The 25,744-nt window shown below is 29.8% G+C and overlaps 1 protein-coding gene across 2 annotated transcripts; it reads left to right on the forward strand.

Annotated features, from left to right (window-relative positions):
- The first annotated feature begins 515 nt into the window (after positions 1 to 515).
- Positions 516 to 24,974, forward strand: LOC105252380 (guanine nucleotide exchange factor for Rab-3A). 2 transcript variants are annotated; one of them, XM_011259729.3, is made up of 9 exons: positions 516 to 714; positions 20,210 to 20,580; positions 21,219 to 21,507; positions 21,691 to 21,939; positions 22,240 to 22,478; positions 22,942 to 23,325; positions 23,543 to 23,645; positions 23,729 to 23,795; positions 24,039 to 24,974. In XM_011259729.3, exons 2-9 carry the CDS (start codon positions 20,237 to 20,239, stop codon positions 24,116 to 24,118), a joined length of 1,755 nt encoding a protein of 584 aa, XP_011258031.1. In that variant the 5' UTR covers positions 516 to 714; positions 20,210 to 20,236; the 3' UTR covers positions 24,119 to 24,974. The 2 variants fall into 2 exon arrangements, with proteins under 2 accessions (XP_011258031.1, XP_011258030.1); XM_011259728.3 differs by lacking the exon at positions 516 to 714 and adding an exon at positions 13,980 to 14,203 and having other exon boundaries at positions 24,039 to 24,972.
- The last annotated feature ends 770 nt before the right edge of the window (positions 24,975 to 25,744 follow it).

Genomic DNA, 25,744 nt, shown 5'->3' on the forward strand with positions numbered 1-25,744 from the left:
CAAATATGTATTTAAAGAATGAACATTTAGTTCAATATGTGTACTCTTTCAGTGATTCACCTGTGGGGAGTGTCACCTAGATTGATTTCTGTTCTCTGGAACTTTGCAACACTGTTGATAAAATCACTGATTAAATAACTGTAAGTGATTATTTAATTTATGTAAATTAAGTTGTGTGGCAAAGAAGTGGTTTTCGATCACCGATATTTTCTTGACAAATAAGCTGAAATAAATTAAATAATTACGAAGAAACGTATATGTATATATAATACATATCATGCTATATAAATAATTATGAAAAATTCTGAGAATAATTTTAATTCTAACGAATATTTTTTATAAACTAAATATTTGATATTTATATTGATTAAATAAAAAAATAAGACGAGTAATGGAGGAAACTGAGTGACCATCGTCGAGTCGACAATACCTTAGTTCAGGACACCGCTGACAGGTAGCTGCGGCGCCACAACGTGGAGGAGCGTCTCGAGAGAAGCTTCAGTAGCGGTCTGTACCGCCGCGTGTGAATGTTTGAATTTGGATTGATTCGCGTCATCGATATATCCGGTATGTGACATACGCGAGTGTACCTTGATCCGGGGACCTCCGAAGAGATAATCGAGGGACGATCCTGCGTAGGCGCTTCCGATTCATCGCGAATATTTGAATTTTTTTTTTCACTTTCGCGAATGAACACGCAGCAGCTACACGCGGGTAAGCGTCTGGTCGCCCCCATTATTAGAATCAGACCGTACTCCGGATCGATACTGATTCTCTGTCTCTCGTTGAATTCCGCACGATGGATGCTGTGCGAGAATTCACGTTTCCCATTGCACAAAATTAGCAGATAAATTTGCACAATTCGTCAATTGATACTCTCGCAACGTGTTGAATTTTTCTGAGAAGACGCTCTCTTTTGACAAGTTGGAGTAGAGAAACATTTGCTTTCATTTGTACTTGTCATTTGTTATTCGTAGATTATTTTTATTATAATATTAATGTTTCATTAGATTTTTAGATTAAAAAAAAATATTTATAAAAATAAAGGTAAAAATAAAGGTTTAATTCTCATGTTTTTCGATTTAAAATAATTCGAATTTTAAATCTTCTGTTATATTAAATAATAGCAATTAATACAATCTTTTTTTCTTATTAATTGTTTAAATAAATATAATAATTAGAAAAATAAATCTCGAAAAAGATTTGCTAATAAAAAGCATATTACATGGAGAAATTTAAAGAAAGCAAGAAGAGAGTCAGTCATTAGATTTATGTTTTTTTTTATTTTAAAATTAAAATAATATGATTTTAAAATTAAAATAATTAGAGATTTAAATTTTTAATTTTTGAATCCGATGAATGGTTTATATCTTATATTTTTAGATATTTGGAATTTAAAATATTTGAAAGATTTAAGATATTATATATAACAGTGCAGAAAAGTGACATGAAATATGTGAAAATATATTAAATTTTGTATCTGCATAAATGTGTGTTGTAGCTGTATAAATTACAAACCTTATACAGAAAATAGAGAAATAAAGAAATCTTTTATCTATTCATGGCAACTATAAACTCATGTGTACAATCAGCAATTTTATCTGAATCTGTATCATTATTGTTGTATACAAAATTGAATTTCGAATTTTGTGGGAAACTTTTCGAAAAAGAAAAAAATGTACATGTGTTATATATGTATTATGGGAGAGAAAATATGACTGTGGCATTTAAGAAGTAGGTCTTCGCCGAGCAATGGTATGCCGTTGCCTTGAGCAACGCATTGCTGGGAATTTCAATGAGGATTCAGCGTTTTTCGTTTCCTTTGGCGTGTTGCATAAGACTTTATGCTATATATATATATATATATGTATGTATATGCTATTTTTTTCCCGTTGCATCCGGTTCCATTTATCCTTGTGGAGCACAACGCGTGCAAAATTATGTTAATTATCGCGAGGGCTTATCAGTTATTGGCAATCGTGCAAAATTACTCGCGATTGGTCGATCTCGAGAGCATGTTTGTTACTGATCGATAAGAGCATTGCTTACGGGTGCATTAACTCGAGTTAATTCACAATTGCCATACGATTGAATTCAACATAACTGCAGAAAGGAATGTTTGAATAATAGTTGTTTTTGTTTCAACTTTTAATTTTTTAATAGAAAAATAAAATTAGACATTGAATATTCTAAAATTATTGGAGAGAGATAATTTAATTTCGTTAGATAATTTATATAATGATATATATGTTTTTTGAACAATAAATTTTAATTTTAAAACACGGGAGGATTTAAGTATGATTTAAATATGAGAATTTTTTCATGTTTTGCATATGTTGTGTATATTTTTTCTTATTATTAAATTTAAATTATATGTAATTCTTTGGAATGGAATTTTATGATTAATACTTACTAGGCTTTATTTTGACAAAGAGAGATAAAACAGCGAGAGAAATCGGACAGTTTATATTGCTAAAGTATTTTTTACAGTTTCGCGTAACATAAATTTTACGCATCCCTGGTTACTGTACCAGCAAATTAACGTTTGTCGCGGATTTCTCGTATGTCACTAGACTATCCTACTTTCTAAATGTCAGAAAAGAAGCGAGAAACTGCAAGCTAAATACTCTGGATTCGGAGAATTCGAATGGTAATTGCATATGATATTTGCATAATAAACGTTAGTAGTGATTATAATCTTGTATATATATATATTTTTTTTTCCATACATTTAAAATACATAAAAAATCGCAATTTAACATATATGATGGCGGGACACAGATAATCTGTTAAAATGATTTAAATATAATATTTTTGCAATTTGAAGTGTAACGCAGTGTTTATACAATTTTCCTGAATATTTCGCTAGCGAAATCTTTAAATGTAATATCATCTTAAAGTACGATAGAAATTTCTCTACGCTTTCTAATCGCATGAAAAAAGCAATCGTGTTTTGCGTAATTAAAAATAACCTTTCTACTAAATGTTGTATTCGTTGAGGGAGAGTCTAGACGATAATTGAATTTGTGTAACGAGTTTCAATATCGTATATGATAATTTCGTACGATAATTTTATACATTACTAACAGTATATTATTATGCAGAATTGACGTTTATTTAAGATATTTTTATTATAATCATACGTATAATTATATTTCTAATTTTCTAACAGTGTATAATATAGAAAATAATAATAATAATACAGAAGATAATAATTATATAGAAAATAACGCAATAAATGTGCACATGTGTTTTTAATGAGACATTTCATATTTGGACATTCCAACATGTATCAATGTTGTTATTTTCTTAAATTAAAAATACCTTTCAGTTTTTGATGAGGAATAAAAAATAAATGTAAAAATAATAATTTGGAGGATTTTAATAATAATTTTTCACGCGCAAATATTCAATTTTTTCGACATTTGTTTCTTGAACTGAATCGATCTTCTTTGCATCAAACATGAATAGCAAATGCGGTTCATCGAACTTTAAATGTAATCTGATGCAAGGTACGTACAACTACATGTGGTTCGACATCAATATGCGATGATATGTATTTATGGGCGCGATACGAGATCGTCATAAATATATGAATCGATTGCATACATTTTGCATATTTAGAGAATGCTTTTTACATTTTCTTGTATATCCGTATTTATTCCATTTTTATTCCATTTTTATTCCATTTTTTATTTACTACATTTTATATATTGGCACTTGCGCGTAAAATAAATAATAAGTTAAAATTTTTGTAATGTAGCTCTCATAAAGCGGAAATTCAATATTTTTAATATAAAAATTATATAAATATTTATGACTACCGTTTCCTTTGAGCAGATTGAAAGTAAATTTAGAGTACTTGTCGTGACGATGAGGCCCCGAGTGTCAGGAAGTAGTGTCTGCGAAGAAGTTTCTGGGAATTCACGCATTTTTTATTTAACTAGAAAATAAGAGAAAGTGTGATGTGTATGTTGTGTGAGGAATGAAATCTGATAGACTTGACTAATAGATACCAATTAAAATATCTCGCGTCAGAAAATAATTGGCAATTCTTGTCAGTAATTTAATGACTTCGGTGACACTTTGATTGCATGTCAAATTACAAAACTATTATTCGAGAAATGATATCTAAAAAATCCGGAAATATAATTTCTGTACGTTGTTAATAAATTTTTATTTATTTTTTATTAATTAAATAAAAATGTATATAGCTAAATTAAAAAATGGATATATTTCTTAGTATTAAATGCTTTTCTAAAATTATAATAACAAAAATAAATTGCCAATATTTTATTGTTATATAAATACGAAAAATCGAAGAAATAAGTTGCGTTTTATTTACAAATTATGTGATCTTATGGAGTTTTTAATATGTAGTTATGTATGTGTATGTGTTAATGAAATTCATAGTACGTGGACAATCGAACATCAATTTGCAAATGTATCACATTGTGGGGAAAAGCGAGCACGAAATCTTTCACAGAGAAGCGAAGTTAGGTCTAAAATACGATTACTATAGATTTCTCTCTCAACGCGAAAGCATTTTGCTCGAGGTGAAAGTTGACTTATTGTACAGCAAGCGTACAAAATGTCTCGGTCGAGTCTTTGCTATGCTGTAGCATACCTGCTTTATCGTTGAAAATTATTGGCATGTCTCATTAATTATTCTATCTTAAAATGTGCCAATTGACTTAGCGAAAAACGAATTCATATAATCGAGATTGAAAACATGGTATTTCCATAAAAAGTTGATCTTTTGATTTTTATCTTGACTCATGATATGAAATGACTATCAGAGCATGAAACTAGAAACAAGAAGATTAACGAATAACAAGCACAAAAGAGAAGCGAAAGAGTTATAGCAAATTGTAATTACATTCTATTGAATCTCTTGCTAAATAAGGATGTTTTTATCAATTAAAAAGAAAATACATGTTTATTTATCATGCTCTACGGAACTCTGATGTAAAGTAATTCTTGAAGCACGTAGCTTATAATGTGTTTCATCAAGTGTAGATCATACAGACTCGATAGAATAAACGGTATTTTTTAAATTATATCTTAGAATAATGATAATTCTTTTAAATTACAATTCATTTTATATATACGGTGTGATATTATAGAAATATTTTACAAAAATGTAAACATAATGAAAATGTACAAGCATTTTGTTTCAGCATTTTAATTAGATTATTTTATTATCGTTAAATAATGCTTGAATAAATTAATAAAAAATAATTAATGTAATCGTCAGTCAATGAAAAAATGCAAATACAATTGATATAAATCTGTTCGTTTGTCTTTAAAAAGTAGTTTTAATTATTATTATTTCGCGCATAATAATTAGTACATATTAATACTTTGAGAAACACTGCTTTTGTACATACAAAATATAATTAAAATGCGTAATGAGGCTTTTGAAAAGTCTCTCAAAAAAGTGCAGAATAATTTGTTTAATGGTTTGAAACATATCTCCATTACACGACTCAGCAAATATTTATTATAATGAAGCAAAATTTGATCGTGAGTTGGATCACAATTATGTAAAAGTTGTAAGAAGCTGTTTTATTGTTTCAGAAATGATTAGTTTTGATTGCTCTGTTTTTTTATTTTATTGTGGCGCAAAAAATATTGCGCAAAGCATATTTGTATTCGCACAAAATGTCGCAAGTTCATCTCTTTCACACGCGTGAATTTTATACCTGGAAATGATGAGGAAAGATATCATTTATGTGTTTCCTATGCAGTTAAACGGATATTTAATTCATATTTGCTGTAAATTAATTGCGAACATAGTGAAGTAATATACAAGCAGTTGTAAAAAATAATTGCAAGGAAAGAAAATTATGAAAAAGATTTAAAAATCCTTTCCTTCTCTTTTTTTCTCTATTAAATACATTTTTACTCCATTTATATGTAACAAACTATTCATTGCGTTACGATATTACCTTATGATCGAAAAGAAAGTGCAGGTGTTTCGTAGAACGGGGAATAATATTTTTTTCGTATCAATGTACGGCCCTGAAATCCCGGATGCCGTTATTCGAATGGGTCGTTCTACTTGCTCTTGCGCCAAGCGAAACTTTGTCAGCCTTTCTAAAGCGCTGGTAGAGAATCTCAGGACTGGTGAAATATTCTCAAGACATTTGCAAATCATCTTGATATTACGCGTTAAAGTTTACCTCTCTACGGGCAATATATTTTAAAATAGTATTATTTCCTTATTTTTGAAAAATGCGTTTAAAATAAATACACGTTAAAATGAAAACACTCTTATATATCAATATGAATCAGTTATTATTTTTCTATACATTTTATTAAATTTAAGGAGATAATAATTATATACGTTTTATTATATATTTTATTAGTTGTTATTAGTAGTTGTGGCTGATCCGGAAACGCAGATTTTGGAGAATTGAGTGCTCGCCAAATCCTGCAATCTGTCGTGCGTCAATATATTGTTTTTCATTTTTGCTACAAAATTTTTGTAATTGTCGAAATTTTTTAAAAATATAAGCAAATGCAAAAGATAAAAATAATAAAATTGTCTAGGAAAGTAGATTATTATCTCTTGTCTTAAATTCTTTTCAGGTTCTCTTCAATGAGAGAAATCGCGGAAAATGGCATGTAAATGTGTTAATTCTCGCCACTAGAGAGTCTTCCATATCACGATACAGGAGTAGAACGAAATAGAAAGACTTGTTAGACGATTGTTGTAATCTTGAAAACTCTTGACGAGGCACGTACCAGCACGATGAATAAAAAGCAAGACAATAGGGACAGAAGCGCGTGCGATGCAACGTACACAGTGATGTCCAATTAATTTGCTTTGTACGTTTATTCAGATACCGGAGAGGAAAAGAGGGCTAATTACATCTTGCTCTGTGGCACGAGATATATTATAATTAAACAATTACTCGAATTCTCCTATTTAACTTTTTACGCAAAACGCGAGTGAGATAAATCAACGTGAATTCTTTGCATTTTTAGGATATTTTTCATTCACTTTTCACGAGAGAAAAAAAGTGCGATAACGATTTGTAATTGTCCCGTCAACTGGTTTCACGATGCGTCGCATTTTCGAAAACCGGTTGAATGAAAACCGGTCTCATATAAGTATCTCCTGGATTGTTGATGATAACGGAATCATACAGTGACGACAAATCAAGCGCATATAATTATCATACATTGTCGTTCGTAATGAAAGTTTAAAAGAGATTCATCCTTGTGTTTATAATTTTTTATCAATAAAATACTCATGTTTATAAACTGATATAATAAGACGTATACAACACGCCGATTATTCGATGATAATGAATTTTCGAATATAATGTCATGTGATACACATATATGCAATACTCGTTTTTTTCAAGTACGACTGGTGCACGTGATGAAAATTTCTGCAATGCATATTCTCTCTTTCATTGAAATTTGAAAAATACAGGTACAATGCATTAATTATCATGAATATCTGAGAATCATTGGAGCGTAAACTATGACTAGTCATTAGTTGGAGAGGCGGAACTAATCACTATTTCCACTATTCAACACTGCATTGCAGACATACTCATTTCTGCTTCCTATTATATCGTGATATATACTTTGATTTTGAGTTTCTTTTTGGCATGTTACACTTGATTCACATAGGTTTTCTTTGTTATATATATATTTTTCTTAAATTATATATTTCCTTTAAATTAGGAGAAAGCTATTTAATTCTAATCAATAATTATCGCGATGATATGTATTAGAGAATCTTTGTTTTTTTATGACATACTTTATGTGAGAATAAAATTAGAAAGTCGTAAATTTTTAACCAATGTTTTATATTTTCATATTGTTTTTATAATTTTATTGCGAAACAAATTGATGGTCCTTCTTTTATTCCACATTTATTCAATTGGTTTATGTTATAGAAACACTTTCACAATTTTATCCACTTATTTTCACAAAAATTCTGCTATCCTGATTTTTTGTATTCACGCAAAAAGACAAATTATATTCATTTCTAACGTCGGAGAGTACTAGATCCCACGGGTTAATGAACAAATAGAGTATCCGGGCAAACTATCACATGTATATTCACGTACGCGTACTCGCGTTAGCGTGTCCGCGAAGAAAAGCGTTTGCGATCATCTTAAGAATTTTTTACGGCCAAGTACACGAGAGCTATTTCGTTTATGAGTTGGGAGTACGGGAAGTTGCACACCGTCGAGCAACCACCGACCGTGGAACCTGTCGTACCGGTTTCCGCTGGATTCCGGTCCTCGCCGGTTCGACGGCACCGGGGGAGAAATAAACGGGGTGATTCGCATCCTCGGGATAGTCCTGGAACACCCAATCACGATATCGTTATTGATTTAATCAGATGCTGCGTTATCTATAAAAAGTTTGATAATCAATCCTTGGATTTGAAACTTTCCTCTTAATTACTATCCTCTTAATTAATATATCTTTATTATTATTTATAGAGAAATCGAGATTCGTTGAGCTCATTGTTTTTAGCCATTTCATATTTTTATTGACAAACTTGAGATATTGAGCTCATCCTAAAGATAAACTTGATTGAATGTTATGTTTTTTTAATGCCTAATTTTTTTTTAATGAAATTACTTTTTTATTTTTTTAATAATACATAAAATGTTATTGAAATTCTGAAGAAGTTTGATATTTTAAATTAATAATGAAGAATATATATATTAAACATTTAAAGACATATTTGTATTATGGTGTAAGGCAAGTTCGTTAAAATGTAAGAATTTAAACGATATAAAAAATAAAAATATTTTTCGAAAAATAAACTTGAACGCAATTAAAATGAAAATATCAAATAACTTATTTCGAGGCATTTCATGGTATTTTGATTTATGTCATACGTATTTAACACAATTAGAGCGTGTAATTAGATTGCAAACTTCGCTTTAATTCCTATATAGCTTTGCAAGAATTCTCTATAAGATTTGTATGGCACGATAGATGCATCTATCTTGTTTCAGTTAAGGTAAACGTGCATGTGCATTCGCGGTATCGGCGAAGATAAAAAACACTGCGAATGCGGAGGATGTAGAGAGATGCTGATGTTAACTGCATAAATCTCGTATGTCTCGTCACGTCTAGTTGGAAGTGTCACGTACATTCGTAATGAAAAACACTTTTGAATCTTTCAATTATTTATGACCATTTAAAGCTGTCGTTAAAAGAAAATATATTATTACTTCGTCTCAATATTTTTCTCAAATATAAAAAAACTTTTAATTATTTTATACATATCTCAAGAAAAATATCAAGCAAAACAAATTTTTCTGTTAATCAGACATCTGTTGATAAGCTTGTACTAATAATATCGACATTTATTTCATCATTTTATTTTATCATTATTGACAAAACAATGATTACTGACTGTTATGTAATCAAAAATTTCTTGAAATATACGAGTACATTTTAATGCGCATTAATATCATGATAAATTAATCAACGAGAATTTATTCAAAAATACACGTATGTATTTATTATGTTAATGCTATAAAATTAAAAGTATATTTTTATAATCGACAAGCATATATGACTTAGGATGAAGTCTTTCGAATATAATTCTAGTTAGTATTTTGCATAAATCAACGGTAATTATGCGATCTTAAGAATTATCTTGTGAGGACGCATAACGATCCCACGGTTGTACACATGGAATCTCATGCACCTAAAACGTTTATGCTCTTTGAAGCGGAATAGATTCGCTCGAGTGCACTTTCTCAGAGGAATGTATTCCATTCAATCTATATATGTTATTTAAAACTCTATGTACATTGCAATTTATCATATTTACATGAATCTCAATTTATTCAAATAAAATTTTTTGAAAATATTAATATTGTATTATGTGTGTCGCAGAATTGAATATGTAGCATTATTTTCTTTATGATATACTATACATATTTGAAATTAACTTTTATTATTAAAATGTACTAATAATTTTTGAACTGTTCATGAACAACGAATAGTATTTTATGGTTTACGTTAGATAAATAATAACATATTATTTAATATTTTGTTTAATTTTAAATAATATTATTTCTCATTTACATAATTTGAATTGGATTTCAATAAAATTTTGTTTCAAAGCTTCATATATTTTAAAATATATTCAACTTTTGAAATTGAAATATATTTAAAATACATTTTAAAATTTTGAAATTGAAAAATCAATAAATAAGTAATCGTAATTATATTTAATAAATAAATAAATAATTATCTTTGATATTTGCGTTAAAAAATTCAACAGGAACAATATACTGTAATATTATATATAAAGAAAAAAAGGTTTCTCACAATTCTACACATAATCTTAATCTATATAATCTATATTCTACATAAATAAACGTTTAGTTCAATTTTGTCTTGTTTAATTTAATTTAATTTTTCTTAATATTTTTTATACATTTTTTAATTTTTTATCTTTGTAATTTCTCTATAAACTGAAATATATACGTAAAAAAATTCGTAATTTTAAAAATCATAAGAAAATTATATATTTATATATATCTCTACAAATAATTTATAATTCTTTTAAGTTATAAAATGTTGAAATTTAATAATTAAGTATATTTGCGATGATTATTTATTATATAAACATACACATTTATATAGTTCTCTCATAAACCTGCGAGTGAGTTCATTGACATCGATAGTGACACGAAAGAAACCGCCGTAATAAAATAATAAACTCATTATACTACCGGCTCGTCCATTGTCTGGGCAGTTGCTCTTTGTGACCTACCTAACAACACTATTCTGCATCGGTTGCTTCATGTATACGGAGCCCTTTTGCACGATGGAATTCACTGCGGCTCGCGTGCACAGTCGGGTCACGGCTCGAGGGGAACGTGAGAGCATGTATCCACACATGATTTGCGCGATACTGTCATATAGACACCTATGTATGTAATATCGTGTATGCGTATGGAATTCCTATACGATGCAAGCTTAGGTGCATCGACTGGGCGTTAAAAATAAACCGAGAAAATTACGTGGGGATTGTATTTCGCCTTTTTCATCCATTATTATGCAAAGATAAAATTAGAAGTTAGGATTTCAATAAAATGAATATTTATGTTTATATTAAAGTTTTTAAAAAACACATATTTACATACAAGAATAAAAATTACAAAATAGAGCTTTTTTATCTGTACCTTTATTTATAGCTTCAAATAATTTAATGTCATGTAATGAGGATTAGTCATTTGATAATTAGTCGTTTGATAAAGGTGACTTTGCTTAGGATAGATCGTATAATCAAACAGTGACATTGAAAAATATAAAACAATCTCTTATCGTCACATATCTAATCATTCATCAAGTTTTATTATACAAGAGAAATTGAAATTCTCTTCATGTAATTTATTTTTTATAATGAAATCAATTAAATATATGCATATACATATTTCAAATATTTAAAAATAAATTCTATAAAATTATTATTGATTGGAAGATTTGATAATGATTAATATATAATTATTTTTGAAGAAAGTAAAATTTATTTTTAAAAAAACTGAAATTATAAAAATAATTATTTTAAAGCGAATAAAAGGCATGAAATTTAGTTTAGCATATAAAATATATATAAATTTATAATCTTTCTTGCGAATATGCTTAATAAAGATATAAGGATGAAAAAATTTTATTAAAAGCATCTCTTAGTCTGTAAATTTTTCAATGTCGTAGAGCACAGTGAATATTGAAAGATGTAATTTAATACAAGCAGCAGCCGCTGCTGAAATATTACTGACAATTCAGACGCCGTGTAGTTTACTTCTAAACATAAATTTTGCAAGCTCCATCGTCGCACCAGAGATGCTCCCTAGAGTTTTATGGAAATTTCTTGTTGGTATAAATTTCATGTACAAGTTCTATTGCATTGAATTTCATAAAAAAAGTCTATATTTCTCGCATACGTACGCATATACATTTTAATGCTTCTCCGCGCCCATCGAGGCAAAATCACACCAAAAGTGACGAAATAACTATACATGCATGCATACAAATAACTGAAAAAAATAACTCTTACACGTACAATATATATATTCAAACGTGACATACATAAAGAGTAGCGATCGCCGCGTTTCTTTCAAATTTTTTTCAAGCACCTCAAAGAGTTTCTCGGTATTAATCCTTGTTTGCAATGAAACATTTGAATTAAAAAATTTTTTATGACCAGATAAAATTTCTTACATCTTTTATATCGTATAAAAAGATTTCATTTTATTCTTTGTATTAAGTAACGATAAAAAGTAAAATTCGCTCGATAATAAGTAGTGGTAGTAATAGTAACCTTCTTGGCATTAAGGGAATTGAATATTTTTCTTGTTTCTCTTCACTTGTTTAAAAACTTTATTCGTTAAAACTTTCCATTCTTCTATTGTAATTAACAGTAGTCTAATTATGAATTTCATTAACATTTGCTGCGGAAAAATTGGATAAACTTTATGGCAAGCTTTTCTCTCTGTAACAGATGTTTTTTTTTCGTGACATTTCTGTATATTCTGACAATGCATCAGTTCTTTCGAAATAAATGGTTGTTTTTTTTAATACAAATCAGATTTATAAATCAACAATTTTGATGAAAAATAGCACGATAAACTTTAAACTCTTGGCGAATGTAATTTTATTGTCGACAAGATACAGTCGAGATCTTACGAAGTCAAAGTTGCGCGATGCAACATACAATGCAGCGAACAATGCATCGCGGTTGCGACGGTTGTAAAAAGAATTGTCAGTTACTCTCGCGATGTAACATCGTTTGGAAAGCATTGTGGAAGATTTTAATGTTGCCTTCAATGCTAACTTACTCTTAAATTGTCTGTGCAAGCAATGTAGCTCTTTAAAAAGTTTCGTACAAATAAAAGAAAATATCTAACAAAATGCTTCTATTATTACTCTTTTATTATTTAATATATATGATGATAACGATAATGTAAATTTATGCGGAATAATATCAGTTCTCACATTTCCTAGAAAAAATAAATTACATACTATAATCTCGCGCTCAACATGCGCGTAGGAGGAAACTAGTAGATGATTAGCATTAATGCTCCTAGTCATGATATAGAGGGGTCACCGTGAATCAAGGGTCACATTTATCTCATTGAGTCCTATCAAACTCAATTACCGCCTCCATAATTAACGTTCCAGCTGGCCTATTCAAACAGTAATAGCACGAGAGGGATGTGTTATTATCGAAAATCGCACGTGGAAGAAAAAAAAATTATTAAACGAAGATAAGTAGTCGAACAAAAGAAAGATATAGATAAATCCAAAAAAGAAGAAACAAATAAAAACGTTAAATATAAATGTTAAGCGAAAATGTACCGTTTGACATTTCAGATAAAAATGTAGTCACTCAATGATTTATCTATCATATTCGTGAGAAAAACAAGCAGCCAACGATTTTTTCCTGAATAAGACAAGTAAAAAAAGACAGTTAAAGACATGGTACGAGTAGAAGCGGATAATGATTTTATTTACAAGATAAATGATTAACGATTCTTTCCAGGAACTGAACAGATATACAATGAATAAATCATTCTTTGAAGATAATTATTTTTTCATTTTATACATTGCTTTTCGGAAAACTTATAAATCACGAGAGGAATAAAGAAACGACGAATTTAATGCAAAAATAAAATAAGCAAAAGTAATTTTCAAGATTTATTGTGAGCACAAAATTGTGTATCTAAAATGGATCTTATAAATTGCGAAGTTCTTGCACATAATTCTTCAATTTACTCCAAATTTTCAATTTGCTCCAATTCTTCAATTTACGACACTCTAGATTTAACTCTATATTTAACTATTATTGATATATATATATTACTTCTACGAATGCATCGTAGTTGCACAATGCTTCTCTCTTGGATCGTCGCAGCAGGTTGATGATGTACAGCGAAGAGGATAATGATCGTGGCGATGCCAAGTGAAGGGGGAGAGAGAGATCATTGGCATATCTCCGAGAGTGGGAGGAAGTAGTAGGTTCAGTCCGCGCCGAACCGTCGCGAAGCGCGGATTCAGACACTCAAACTGATCTGAGTTTTGCCTTTGTCTATTATTGATTTTGCAATTATCGCACGATTGATCATCCTTTACACTGGAAATAACACAACGAATGTTACTGACAAGACAGACAGCTCGAGAGGATTTCGTCTGAAAGGTACGGTGTACAACTTGCTGGAAACTTGGTGCCACTTTGCTTATGCTTTTGACAACATGAGTTTGACACTCGCGGGATACACTTCTGTTTTTATCGTATTCGTTCAAAGATATTTTCATCCTTTACCTGTCATATCTTCGCGACGAGTCCCACATGTCATTTCTTGTGTTTTTCAAGAGATAATAAACATTTCGCGACGCGAGTATATGAGAGGATAAAATTCTTTGTTGAATAAAAATCGTCTACAAGTATGCGTTAAAGAAGATAAATTGGATTTGGATATAATTAATCTATAAAGGAATTAATAAATTTTCTTTGTGTGTGTTACTGCATTGACGATAAATTTGATATTTATCGTCGCGTATGTTTTTATTTGTTACAATAGCAATATCGGCTGCATGTGTATTTTTACGGGACAGTCATATATTACGTGCACGTTAATTTCGCAGTTCATATTCGCAGTCGCAATTTGTGACAAATATCGAATCTCGCGAAGTCTGACCTTCGACTTTCGATAGTAATTCATTCTCGGATTGGCTAAACCGTTTGATAGAATACATTGTGGGAAATTATTTTAATATATTTTCCTAGAGTAATATTTCTTCCATTTGTCGTCGTGAATCGAGATTGCAAAGTAAAATGCTCTTTCTTTGCCAGAAATTAATTTAAAATATGCGTAAAGTGTCGAGAAAGAAAGAGAGAATCGTAACGCGTTTGATGTACGATATATTGTTACATTGCACATTTTAATAATTGGTAATATGCGTAATTTATTCGTTTCCATCCGCATCGACTGCTTTGCTCGTTTTATTTATCTGTTTGTAATCGTATTGTGTTGAGCAGGCGTTTTGTTATCGAATGAAAACCAGATACCAATATACGATAACGCACTTCCGCTTTACCCTTCTCCTCCCACTCTCTCTCTCGTCTGTTTCCTAAGCGTTTAATTGTTGAATAACTGATTGCGAATTTGATTGTGAATTTTGTTGTTGCGGCGAAGTAAAAACGCGGGCGTTTTATTGCAGATGACTACTCGATCGAGATGTACACGGCAGATATATATTCATGCTCTTGAATATATTAGAGAATTTTGCACAGTTAATATTAAAAAAGCAATCCAATTAAACATATAATTAAAATCAGTAAATAATAATTAAGTGTGCAAAGAATTTAATTTGATACATAATTAATTTACTTATACTACTTGCATGGAAATATAATATGATGTTAAGTGAGAAAAATTATAACATCGATTATTTTCTTCCCTTTTAACTGCCTCATAAAATAAATTAGTCATAAATTTTATTAGAAAATATTTTCTTTATTTATATCATTTATGTATAATTTATAAATAAAATAAATTACTGTAGATAAATTTCGTAAATTTCATTATTAGAAAATAATACATTTTCTTTATTTATATCATTTATATGTCTTTTATGTATAGTATTATATTATATACAATATATGATTTTTTACTTTTCTCTTCTAAATATGTAAATATTCGGATTAATCAACAATTAAATTGCTCTCTTTACTACTGCATTACCGTTGGCGCAGTTTGTACATCTCAAGGGCATGAATATTATATGAATTATTCTAATATGATATTATATAATATGAATTATGCGATAATATGATATATATATATATATATATATATATATATATATATATATATAGTAGTCAGCTATAGTGATACGAAGCGAAACACTGCTGGATGAATTAATTCATCCTACTATATCATTCATGATATGTCGATCCTACAATCGGAAGCTGTATAATATCCTGTATTTCCATACTACATTATACAACACGTAATTAAGAACAAAATGGAATACCCAACACCGTAAAAAAACAAAAAAAAATTGCATTTATCAGCCGTGACGCATGAATGTGTTACGCATCGAAAAAAGTGAAATAATGACATTGTACGGTATGCGTCATCAAACCCGCGTAAAAATATGGAGAGTGATCGCAAAATTTAAACGTTATCAATTAAAGAAATATGCGTATTCCACTTACAAATATATAAAGGTTACAAATATATTATTCAACTCGTATTAGTTACGTATATACATATATATTTCTCATGCATGATAATTATTCAGTATGAAAAAAAATATATCGCGCAATGTATACAAGGTGCACCTGTGTACAAGATGTCAAATTGTGCAACGATGTGTAAAGTGATACATTTCGCTCAGATTTCGCCTTTAAATTTTGTCGCACGTTTGCATACGCTTTATGGTAGCATCACATTTTCGCAATTTTATATCATTTTATTTCAAAGATTCAAGTGACGAGATTAGACTTTGCAAATCTTTATATAATTTTATGGAGAAATTTTAATTTTTTTTTTACAAATAGCAATTTAAGCTATAGCAAGATAACCTTTTGTGTTTAGCTATTTTAAATATAAATATAATAAATAAATAAATAAATACACAGTTAATAGTGTAAATAGTAATAAATATTAATATTATAGCTAATTTAACTTAGTAGATTACTTAATCGTGGAGGCGTGACTACTAGTGAGCAGGAAATTAAATTATGCCTTCGTTACTTGCATGCATCTAGGTCATGTGATTGAGGCCTATTCTCTAGTATAATTTTCAAGGCAGAAGTATCTTTGATCCTACGTTATTATTACGTTATACCTTGAACCTTTTGATCTTTGATTGACTAGCAAGTTTGCAGTCGATTATTCGAATTATCAGTTTTTTATGGTTTTTATTCAGTGTGATACTTATAATTACTTATGTTGCTAAATTCAATCTCTCTCTGCATTATATATACACATATATCTTTTGATAAATTTATATTATATATTTTTATTTTATTATATTTATTTATATTATATATTTTTACTTTACCTAAAACATATTTAGCTTGACTAAAGAGATTGATGACTTATTCATATATTTCTTTTATCATATTGTTAGAAAGAGAACTGGAAAAAGAGAGCAAACAAATGTATTTTAAATAAGTAGAATTTATCTTATAAATAAAATATCTATTGCTAATGAAAAAAGAGGATGTACGTAAGAAGATAAGATAAATATTTATCTATAATACTAGATTAGATGAGAAGAGAGACTAGAGCGTACATCTGGCATTTTAGGTTTGCCTACGCTAAGTTTATTTGAAACCTCTGACTCACAAATTCCGAAGACTTCTCGTTGATGATTCGAAGTAGAATTTTTATGAGTTTGAGTTTTATATTTTAGTTTTATTTTTATGCGAGAAAAGATTTTTTTAAATCAATCGTCACGTTTCCATTGAATGGACAAAGATTTGAACTCGGTTCTCAAGATAAATCGACAATTCGAATCACTGCTTCGCGTTTTCGTGCATTTCTATCCCTGCCTTTCAAAAATTTCGATGATTTCACGACGAAAGAATAGATCTTTCTTCGTTTATATTCGGTGGGAGGAATGAAAACAAACACAGGGTGAGCACAGTCGTGTCTTTCGCTGTCGTGGTACGCTGTTCATCAAGTATTCTGCGACTGGTACACGGTCGCACGCGGCTTGGTACGCTGGTCCGTGTGTGTTAACGCATACATTTCACAGATGTGAATGATAGGTACCCACACCTTCGAGATACCGTCAATTCAAATACCGTGTATACGTAACTAGCACACACGAGATACGAGAGATAGAGAGAGAAAGAGCGTGCACAAGGCCAGGGGCGTATATCTAAGGTGTTTTATCGCGGATCGTGGAATTTTTCGTAGGAAACGCAATGCTTCCTCCATAAACTTTAATTGCGCCTCTTGATCTTTTCAATCTTGATAATCAAGCGCGGGATTACCCCAGTCTTTGCGGAACGATATGAACCAGATGGGTTTTTCGCATGTAGGTTATATGTACGTTAAATATATGTTACATTAGTCTTACTGTTGAATTATAAATAAGCTAATATGAATTGCTTTTTGTCTCTCTCTCTCTCTAATTAAATATACTCCGAAAAAATATACTCCCCAGACACAGTGTCGGTCTTTATAAAATTCCTCTAATTGAATTCTTGGACTGTAATAATCCGATTTATATGTAAATAGTACATATATATATATATATTTCTTTTTTTATGTACCGCCTGGATTTGAATGGTACGTCAAAGAGAAGTGTTTACATAAGCATAACGTGTGCCCGGCTGTACCACTCGCCGCCTTCTCGCGCGATCACGGTTTAATGACGCAATTCCCGCACGACCCTTATATAGTCCCCAAGGAAATCATCTTCGTGGAGTCCACGGCACTGGTTGTGCCACATTGTTAACGGCTTTGTCTCGTGAGAATATGTCAAGACAATCCACGCGATATTCCTCAAGATCGAAAGAGTCATTAGTATTGTTTTGTGACATTGTAGAAATTACGTTTATTTATCACTTGAATCATGTGAAAAACAAGAAAAAAAAAACAAGTGGGAAATGGATACATTAAATTCGCATATAATATTCTTATCTGTATTTGCAACAATTTCTTTTCCCAATAAAAGATATTACATTGATTGACAAAGCTGACCGTCGAGTTTCATCATCGTTTGATGATAGAGAATAAACTTCTAAATTCATAGAGCGATTCGTAAAATAGTAGCTTCAACAGTGATTAAAATAATTTTATGGATGCATGCAAATCAAGTTGCATACTCTTCCGCATATTTTTCACGGCAATTAGCATTGTTCTGCGAAATTAAGCCAGAAGTTTACTCGTATTTGCATTCTGCGTTATTAGGATATAAAATATGCGGTTAAAAGTACGTCTACAATTGAAAGTAAAATTGAAGTCTTAATTAAGGACATTGTATTTGTAGATGATTTAGTAAAAGAAAATAATAATACACGTGAGATTTTTGCATCTAAAATTATTTTTATAAATTATATATTATTATCGCATTTTTTTTAGCGACAATGTCATTTGAGACAGAATGTATTAGCAATTTATAACGAGAATAGAAGTTTTACGAATTCCCAATTGCTCTTGATTTGAGAGAGGGCGTGTTAGTGGACATATCCCCTTGTAAGTACTATGTACATAAGAGATATGGGACAATGACGTAAGGGCATGCGTGCAGCACGATAGTGTTCCTTTTCATTATCATGAATTGTACCTACAAATATTAAGAGTATATTAGAGTAGTTAGGAAACTAGTACTTAAAGTATATTAGAGTAGTTAGGAAATACACACATATATACATACACATTTTCAGGAAAGATAATTTAACGGAGACAGTATTGTACTTCAATTTTACTTTCATGTATAAGTTGTTCTACACTTATTGATTGGTTGTAACAAATTTAATTGAAATAATTAGTTGAATTTATTTATATATATCTTTATTTTTTATTATTTTGAATCATTTTGTAACAACAATTATTTTGAATCATTTTGTGGCATATTCGTAACAACCTCGAAACCATACATTATAGTTTAAATTTTCACACAACAATTTATTCTGATTACATAACTGTCGCAAATAATAGGCTTATTCGACGTATTAATAAGCTTAAATTTCCCAAAGTATACTTATATAATGAGTAACAGTCAGTACGTGCGTGCAACACGCGTATCTATGTTGCCTACGAAAGAAATTTACGAGTTATTTATAAAACAAGGATTTGTGTATAGGACTTCAAACCGAGAAAGATTTCTGTGAATTTTCATAAGTTTCAATATCACTGTACATTATAAATAATACGCACGTAGTTAGAAATAAAATGGAACAAATATCATTTTGTAAATATAACAAATATATATCATTTTTTAGTAATTTTGTAATAAATAATTATTTTAAATAATTCTTTTTTGAATAATTATTTGAACTTCTTGGCTTTTGAATGCTAGATTATCAAGTTATGTGATTCTATGCTTTTCAAAATTAAATATATTAATGTTTATACATTTGTTCTTCAAAGAGAAAGAAATAGAGTTCTATTTCATAAAACAAAATGAAGAGAAAAAAATTGCTACGTATGATCATTCAAATATTGAACACTTCTAGCTTAAAGTCCAACCACAACGAGACGTCATGAAGGAGGTCCAGGAGCAGCAGCAGCCGGAGTCAATGGAATCCAACGAGTCGGTTTCCGGTTCGAACGAATATGCCTATCGACCGCTCACGACAAAACACAGAAGGGCCGGAAGTACTGGAACAACTGGCGACGAGGAATACACTACGGACGAGGATGAACTCTATACGGATGAAGCTGATTGCTCTATCGGCGCCACGTTACATCCGCCTCATCCTATTCTTAAATCAGACCTCGCGAGAGCAGCTACGGACCTCTTCGGATACGCCGCTAAACGCGAGGACGAAGACGAGGAACCTACTAGTCTGTTCGATGAGGATGATAACAAGTTCCTAGGTGATAGGTGCGTATAAGTGTTGATTTTTTTCTATCTTCGTAGAAAACTTTTTTACGAAGTATATTTTATAGTTTAATAGTGATATATAATTAAGAATCATTTCAATAAAAATTCTCTAAAGTTTATATTATAATTAGAAAACAACAATTAATATACAAAAATAAGTCTAAAGGAAAAAATAATATATTTCATGTTATCATAACAAAATTTATAACATTTGTTACATACAACAATATTCTGAAGAATATCAAAGTTTTAAATTATTTTATTATAATAATACATTGTCGTTTTTCTTGTGAAATGATTTCATTATAATAAAAAATTATTGGTTTTCTAGGAACAATAACAAATAATTTTGTTTTAACAATAAATTTATATTTATAATTTAACGTAAATATTTAATTAGAGTTTTCTATTTTATCACATAACAGTTTTTTTGCATAATATCGAATAATCGATTATTATAACGAAATCTTGTTGCATTTACATGGAATATGCAAAATTCTTTTCTTTGTGGAGATTATAAAATTTTAATTTTTATTGATGTTTAATAGAATATGATGGTTGAATCTCATATCACTAATAGCATTATTATTAAAGTATTGTAATTTTTGTATATATTATTAAAAATTATAATATTTTAGCTCAACCATACCTACTCCACTATTCACGTACAACGAAAAGCTACAAGGTGTTCTATCGAGACATCGAAATCCCTCAGAAGAGAAGAAGGCGGTAAAATCCTGCGAGCTAAATTCTCACGACTCGAAAGCCTTGGAATCTACAACTCAATATACAAAACCCTTGGATTTTCGATTGAATGCAACTGAATCTGCGGGAGAAACAAGCGATGAGAAAATTGATATGAACTCAACAAAGAATGACAATTCCCACGAAACATCGAGAAAATTTCCTCTTTCTAAAGATGGAACGGTAATTTTATTTTTTATTTTACGAGACTTTATATATATATTCTTGACGTATAAAAATACTAATAAAATAATCTTATTTTTATGCACTAAAGTGTCAAAAATAAGTTTACTAATATTTTCAATTTTTTTTTTCTTCTATTGTATGTAATATATGTAACATAAATATCTGTAAATATGATTTTAGTTGGAAGTACCATCGAAACAAGAATTACTGTGCGTTCCTAAAAAAACTAACAGCCCACCATCGCCTACCACGCTGCAATGGGGAAGAGCAGTGGCCGAAGTAAAAGAACACGCAGTGGCGAAGCTGCAGGAAGAACTTAAAAGAGCTCATGAGGAATTGAAATTGAAAGACGAGGAAGTGGCTAGACTCTCGCGAATCAGGCAAGACGTAGAAGCCGAGCTCGAAGAACTCACTGCCAGTCTTTTCCAAGTTAGTCGCCAGTTTTATATTTTTTTCAGACAAAAAAATGGAAGAATATATGTATTCACACATATATTATTATGTAAAAAATAACAATAAATTTTAAAATTTTAATGAAAAATATAATATTAAAACTTTAATTAAAAATATGTATAATATTAAAAGTTGTATATAATATTGAAAGCTATAATATTAAATATTTAATTGTTTATATAAGATTTATATAAGATTTTAAAAATTTGCAAAAAGCTAAAACATTAGTTTATTTATGTTTGATAATTCGGATTATTTAATACAAGATATATTTAGGAAGCGCATAATATGGTTCGAGAAGCTAATGTACGCCAAGCAACGGCGGAACGTCTTCTGGAGGAAAGTCGCATGAAATCTGAAGTCCTTGCAGCCGAAGTGGCAGCTTTAAAAACTTTGGTGCTCACATCCACACCGTCAAGGCCCAATCCTCATTTGCATCCTCAAATCGACACAAAAGGTCGTCTTAATAATGGAGAGGAAGGTCAGCAGGGCCTTTTTATGAAGAAACATCGAAGGTGATAATCAATTTTTATTTTTTTATTTGGATTTATGATTTTTTAAAAATATTCTGTGTATTTTACGTATAAGAATGATAAACAATATTTATATTTTTCTAAATAATATTTATATTTTTTATTTGTTTATAATCCCGAAGAAGCATTTCTGTGCATATCATTAAGAGATATTAAAAAAATAGAGTTGCTTACAATTTCTGGTAAATAATTGTTTTCAAGATGAATAATTTGTAATTTTTAAATATATGTACAGTTTTTATATACATATAAAATATGTAATATAAAAAAATTATAATTTATGAAGAAATACAATTATAGAAAATATAGGATTATTGGAAAATTGCTAATATTTTAAATATCGGAAATAGCATAGTGTAATAATTTATTAGGCATTTATATTCATATTTGTAAAATAAAATGTAATTAATAATATGTTTAAAAATAATTTGCAATTTTAATGCAGATCGCCGTCGCATTTTAATTTAAAATACGGACGCGAGAATTCGCCGCCTGATTCACCGGTAAAGGAGCAAAGGTTGCCATTATCTACCGACAAGGAAATTCTTGAGAAAGATTGGAAACGAGAACGTGAAAAGGACAAAGAAAGAGAATGTAAAGATTTCGGTTTGGAAGTTGATCCGAGAGTGCATACAGAGTTTCTTCGATGGAAGGCGAATCCTTGCGTTGACAAGAGCGATTCTTTTGTCGCGAGAGTATTTAAGGAGGATATCGATTTATGTCTAGATTTCCCTAATAAAGAATTGGGAGCTAAAGTCAGGCAAGCCGTTCTAGACGGTATTATTTTTATCGAGGCGGTCAGCGACAAAACAAAACTCGCTTTTCCCAAGTACGTCTTTGAATATTAAAATATTCACTATTACATTTTACAATTGTAATATTTTAACAATGTTTTGGAAATATACATTGCATTACAATTTGCAAGAATACAACAATTGCTATAATAAATTTTAAAAAAATTTCGTGCTATATAAATAGATTTTCTATTATTTACGATAAGATATATAGCTTTTATAAAAGTAGTAATAGTATTTTTTTAATTTTAGAAAATGCGCGTTGTTAGAGTCACCACGACAATGCCATTATCGTATGCGACTTGGTGATCAAGAGAATCAATGGCACTGCATTTCGCAGATTTGTCGCAATCGAGTAAGTTTTAATGATCAGTTAAAAATTGATTCTATATTTAAAAAGAATCTCCGCTCTCTAAAGGATTTTATGATTTACTGCAGATTATAGCGGTCTGTGATTTTCTTAATTATCTGAGATACGTGGAGCGCGGCCTCGTCAAAAGCTCAGGTAAGATTTAAAAAATATCTCAAATATAATAATGCATTTTATTATAATACATAATAGTTTGATAATTTATTAGAAAATTATGCATTAAAAATCATATTTCTTATATATAATTCTTTAAATTTAATAATAAATAATATAAAATGTTAAAAATTGTAAGAAAAAGGAAGAAATTGAAAATTATCTATACATGTATATCTCTCTCTATTAATGTTGATAATTGAATTCTGTAATGTATCCTTTCAGTTCATGATGTTTATTGGGAAATCACGCGGCTAAGAAAAGAAATGGTTTTTGCACGATTGGGCCTGGCATTGTCATCCTGAGGTACGCGCAGACGAGATGTTATTTAGTCTCGAATTAATTAGCCAGGGATTTTTGGGAGAATCAATCGTGCAGATTGTGTAATTTTTTGACATAATTTAGCGACGATATCGTCGATCATCGGCCTTTTGCCTAGCAAAGGTGATAATAATATCACTTCAGAGATATTTAGAGAGAGAGAGAGACAGTCTCTCTAATTCTGTCAAATAATTCCGACGATAATGTTTCCAAGAAATTTATATGTTGTTGAAGAGGCTACATCATATTTATGAAAAACATGTAATTTATTCTCATGGAACTTTCTTCTCTTTTTAATATCTCATAACGCGATCAATGGATTAACTCTGCATTAACTTATTTCTGCGTCTTTACACACGTACAATTACTCAGGATTAGATTTGACACTAAGTTCCAGTAAAAGAAGCGTCATTTTTGCCGCACATGAATTTCTTTGAAATATTAATGCCCTCTATGGTAGATCTTAGGTTTAGTTGTTTGCAAACGAGTTAAGAGGCGACAATGAAGCTGATTACAAGGCTGTGAATGATCTTGACATGCGGTTGATATCCGATGATACTCCTATTATGAAAAGTGTAAATAATAGAAGAGATTTTTGAGATATTGTATCATGTTTTTTCTCAAGTTTAACTAGTTTAACATCGTCGAACTTATCGTTAGACTCGTGTAAATTACAACGTTCAACAATTAAATTTTAACATGTGAATTACAACAGTTCAATAACAATTTTGAATCTATTGACATTTATGAGATAGTTGATAGTTAACAATCACATTATAGAAAATGAAATATTATGAAATTACATTATATCATGGATTGGTATTAACAAGGAAGAGAAAAATTCAATGTTCGTGAATTATTTATATTTAAATTTTACATCTTATTTACAAAAATCACTTTTTAATTTGTCGTAATAATTTGTCGTTGTAATTAATGGATTATCTTTATTTATTCGTATTGCATTTTTTGTTGTATTAATTTATCGTTATACGTCACGTTAATTTGATTTGATGGTTTCATTAATTATTGTTGTTAATTTTAATCCATTTATTAAAATTCTTAAATGTTTATACCAAAAAAAATCAGAGACTATATAAAATTGTCATTTAGAACTAGTTATACTTATTGTTGAATCATGATGACTATATATATATATATATATATATACACACACACACACACACACACACACACACACACACACCACACACACACACACACACACACCACACACACACACACACACACACACACACACACACACACACACACACACACACACACACACACACACACATACTTTCGATATTATTACTCTTATTGTTAGATTTACATCTGTGTGGACCATACGAATCTCCAAATTCTTAGTGTACATAGAACTTCTATATCATATCTCATAATACTTCTACACGTATATTATAGTGTGTCCGATTGTACGGAATATTTGTTTTTATAAATATTAATCTCTATAAATATTAATCTGGCATGTTGAAAGTAAAGATTCTTTGATAGGAATTACGTTAAATGTCAATCAAAACTGACATTTACGTCAGTCATGTATTTTTTGAGATTGTATACAAATATCTATTATATATTTCCTTTACTATGAG

This window comes from Camponotus floridanus, unplaced genomic scaffold (assembly GCF_003227725.1).
Source record: "Camponotus floridanus strain SB8 unplaced genomic scaffold, Cflo_v7.5 scaffold31, whole genome shotgun sequence".
Taxonomy (NCBI): domain Eukaryota; kingdom Metazoa; phylum Arthropoda; class Insecta; order Hymenoptera; family Formicidae; genus Camponotus; species Camponotus floridanus.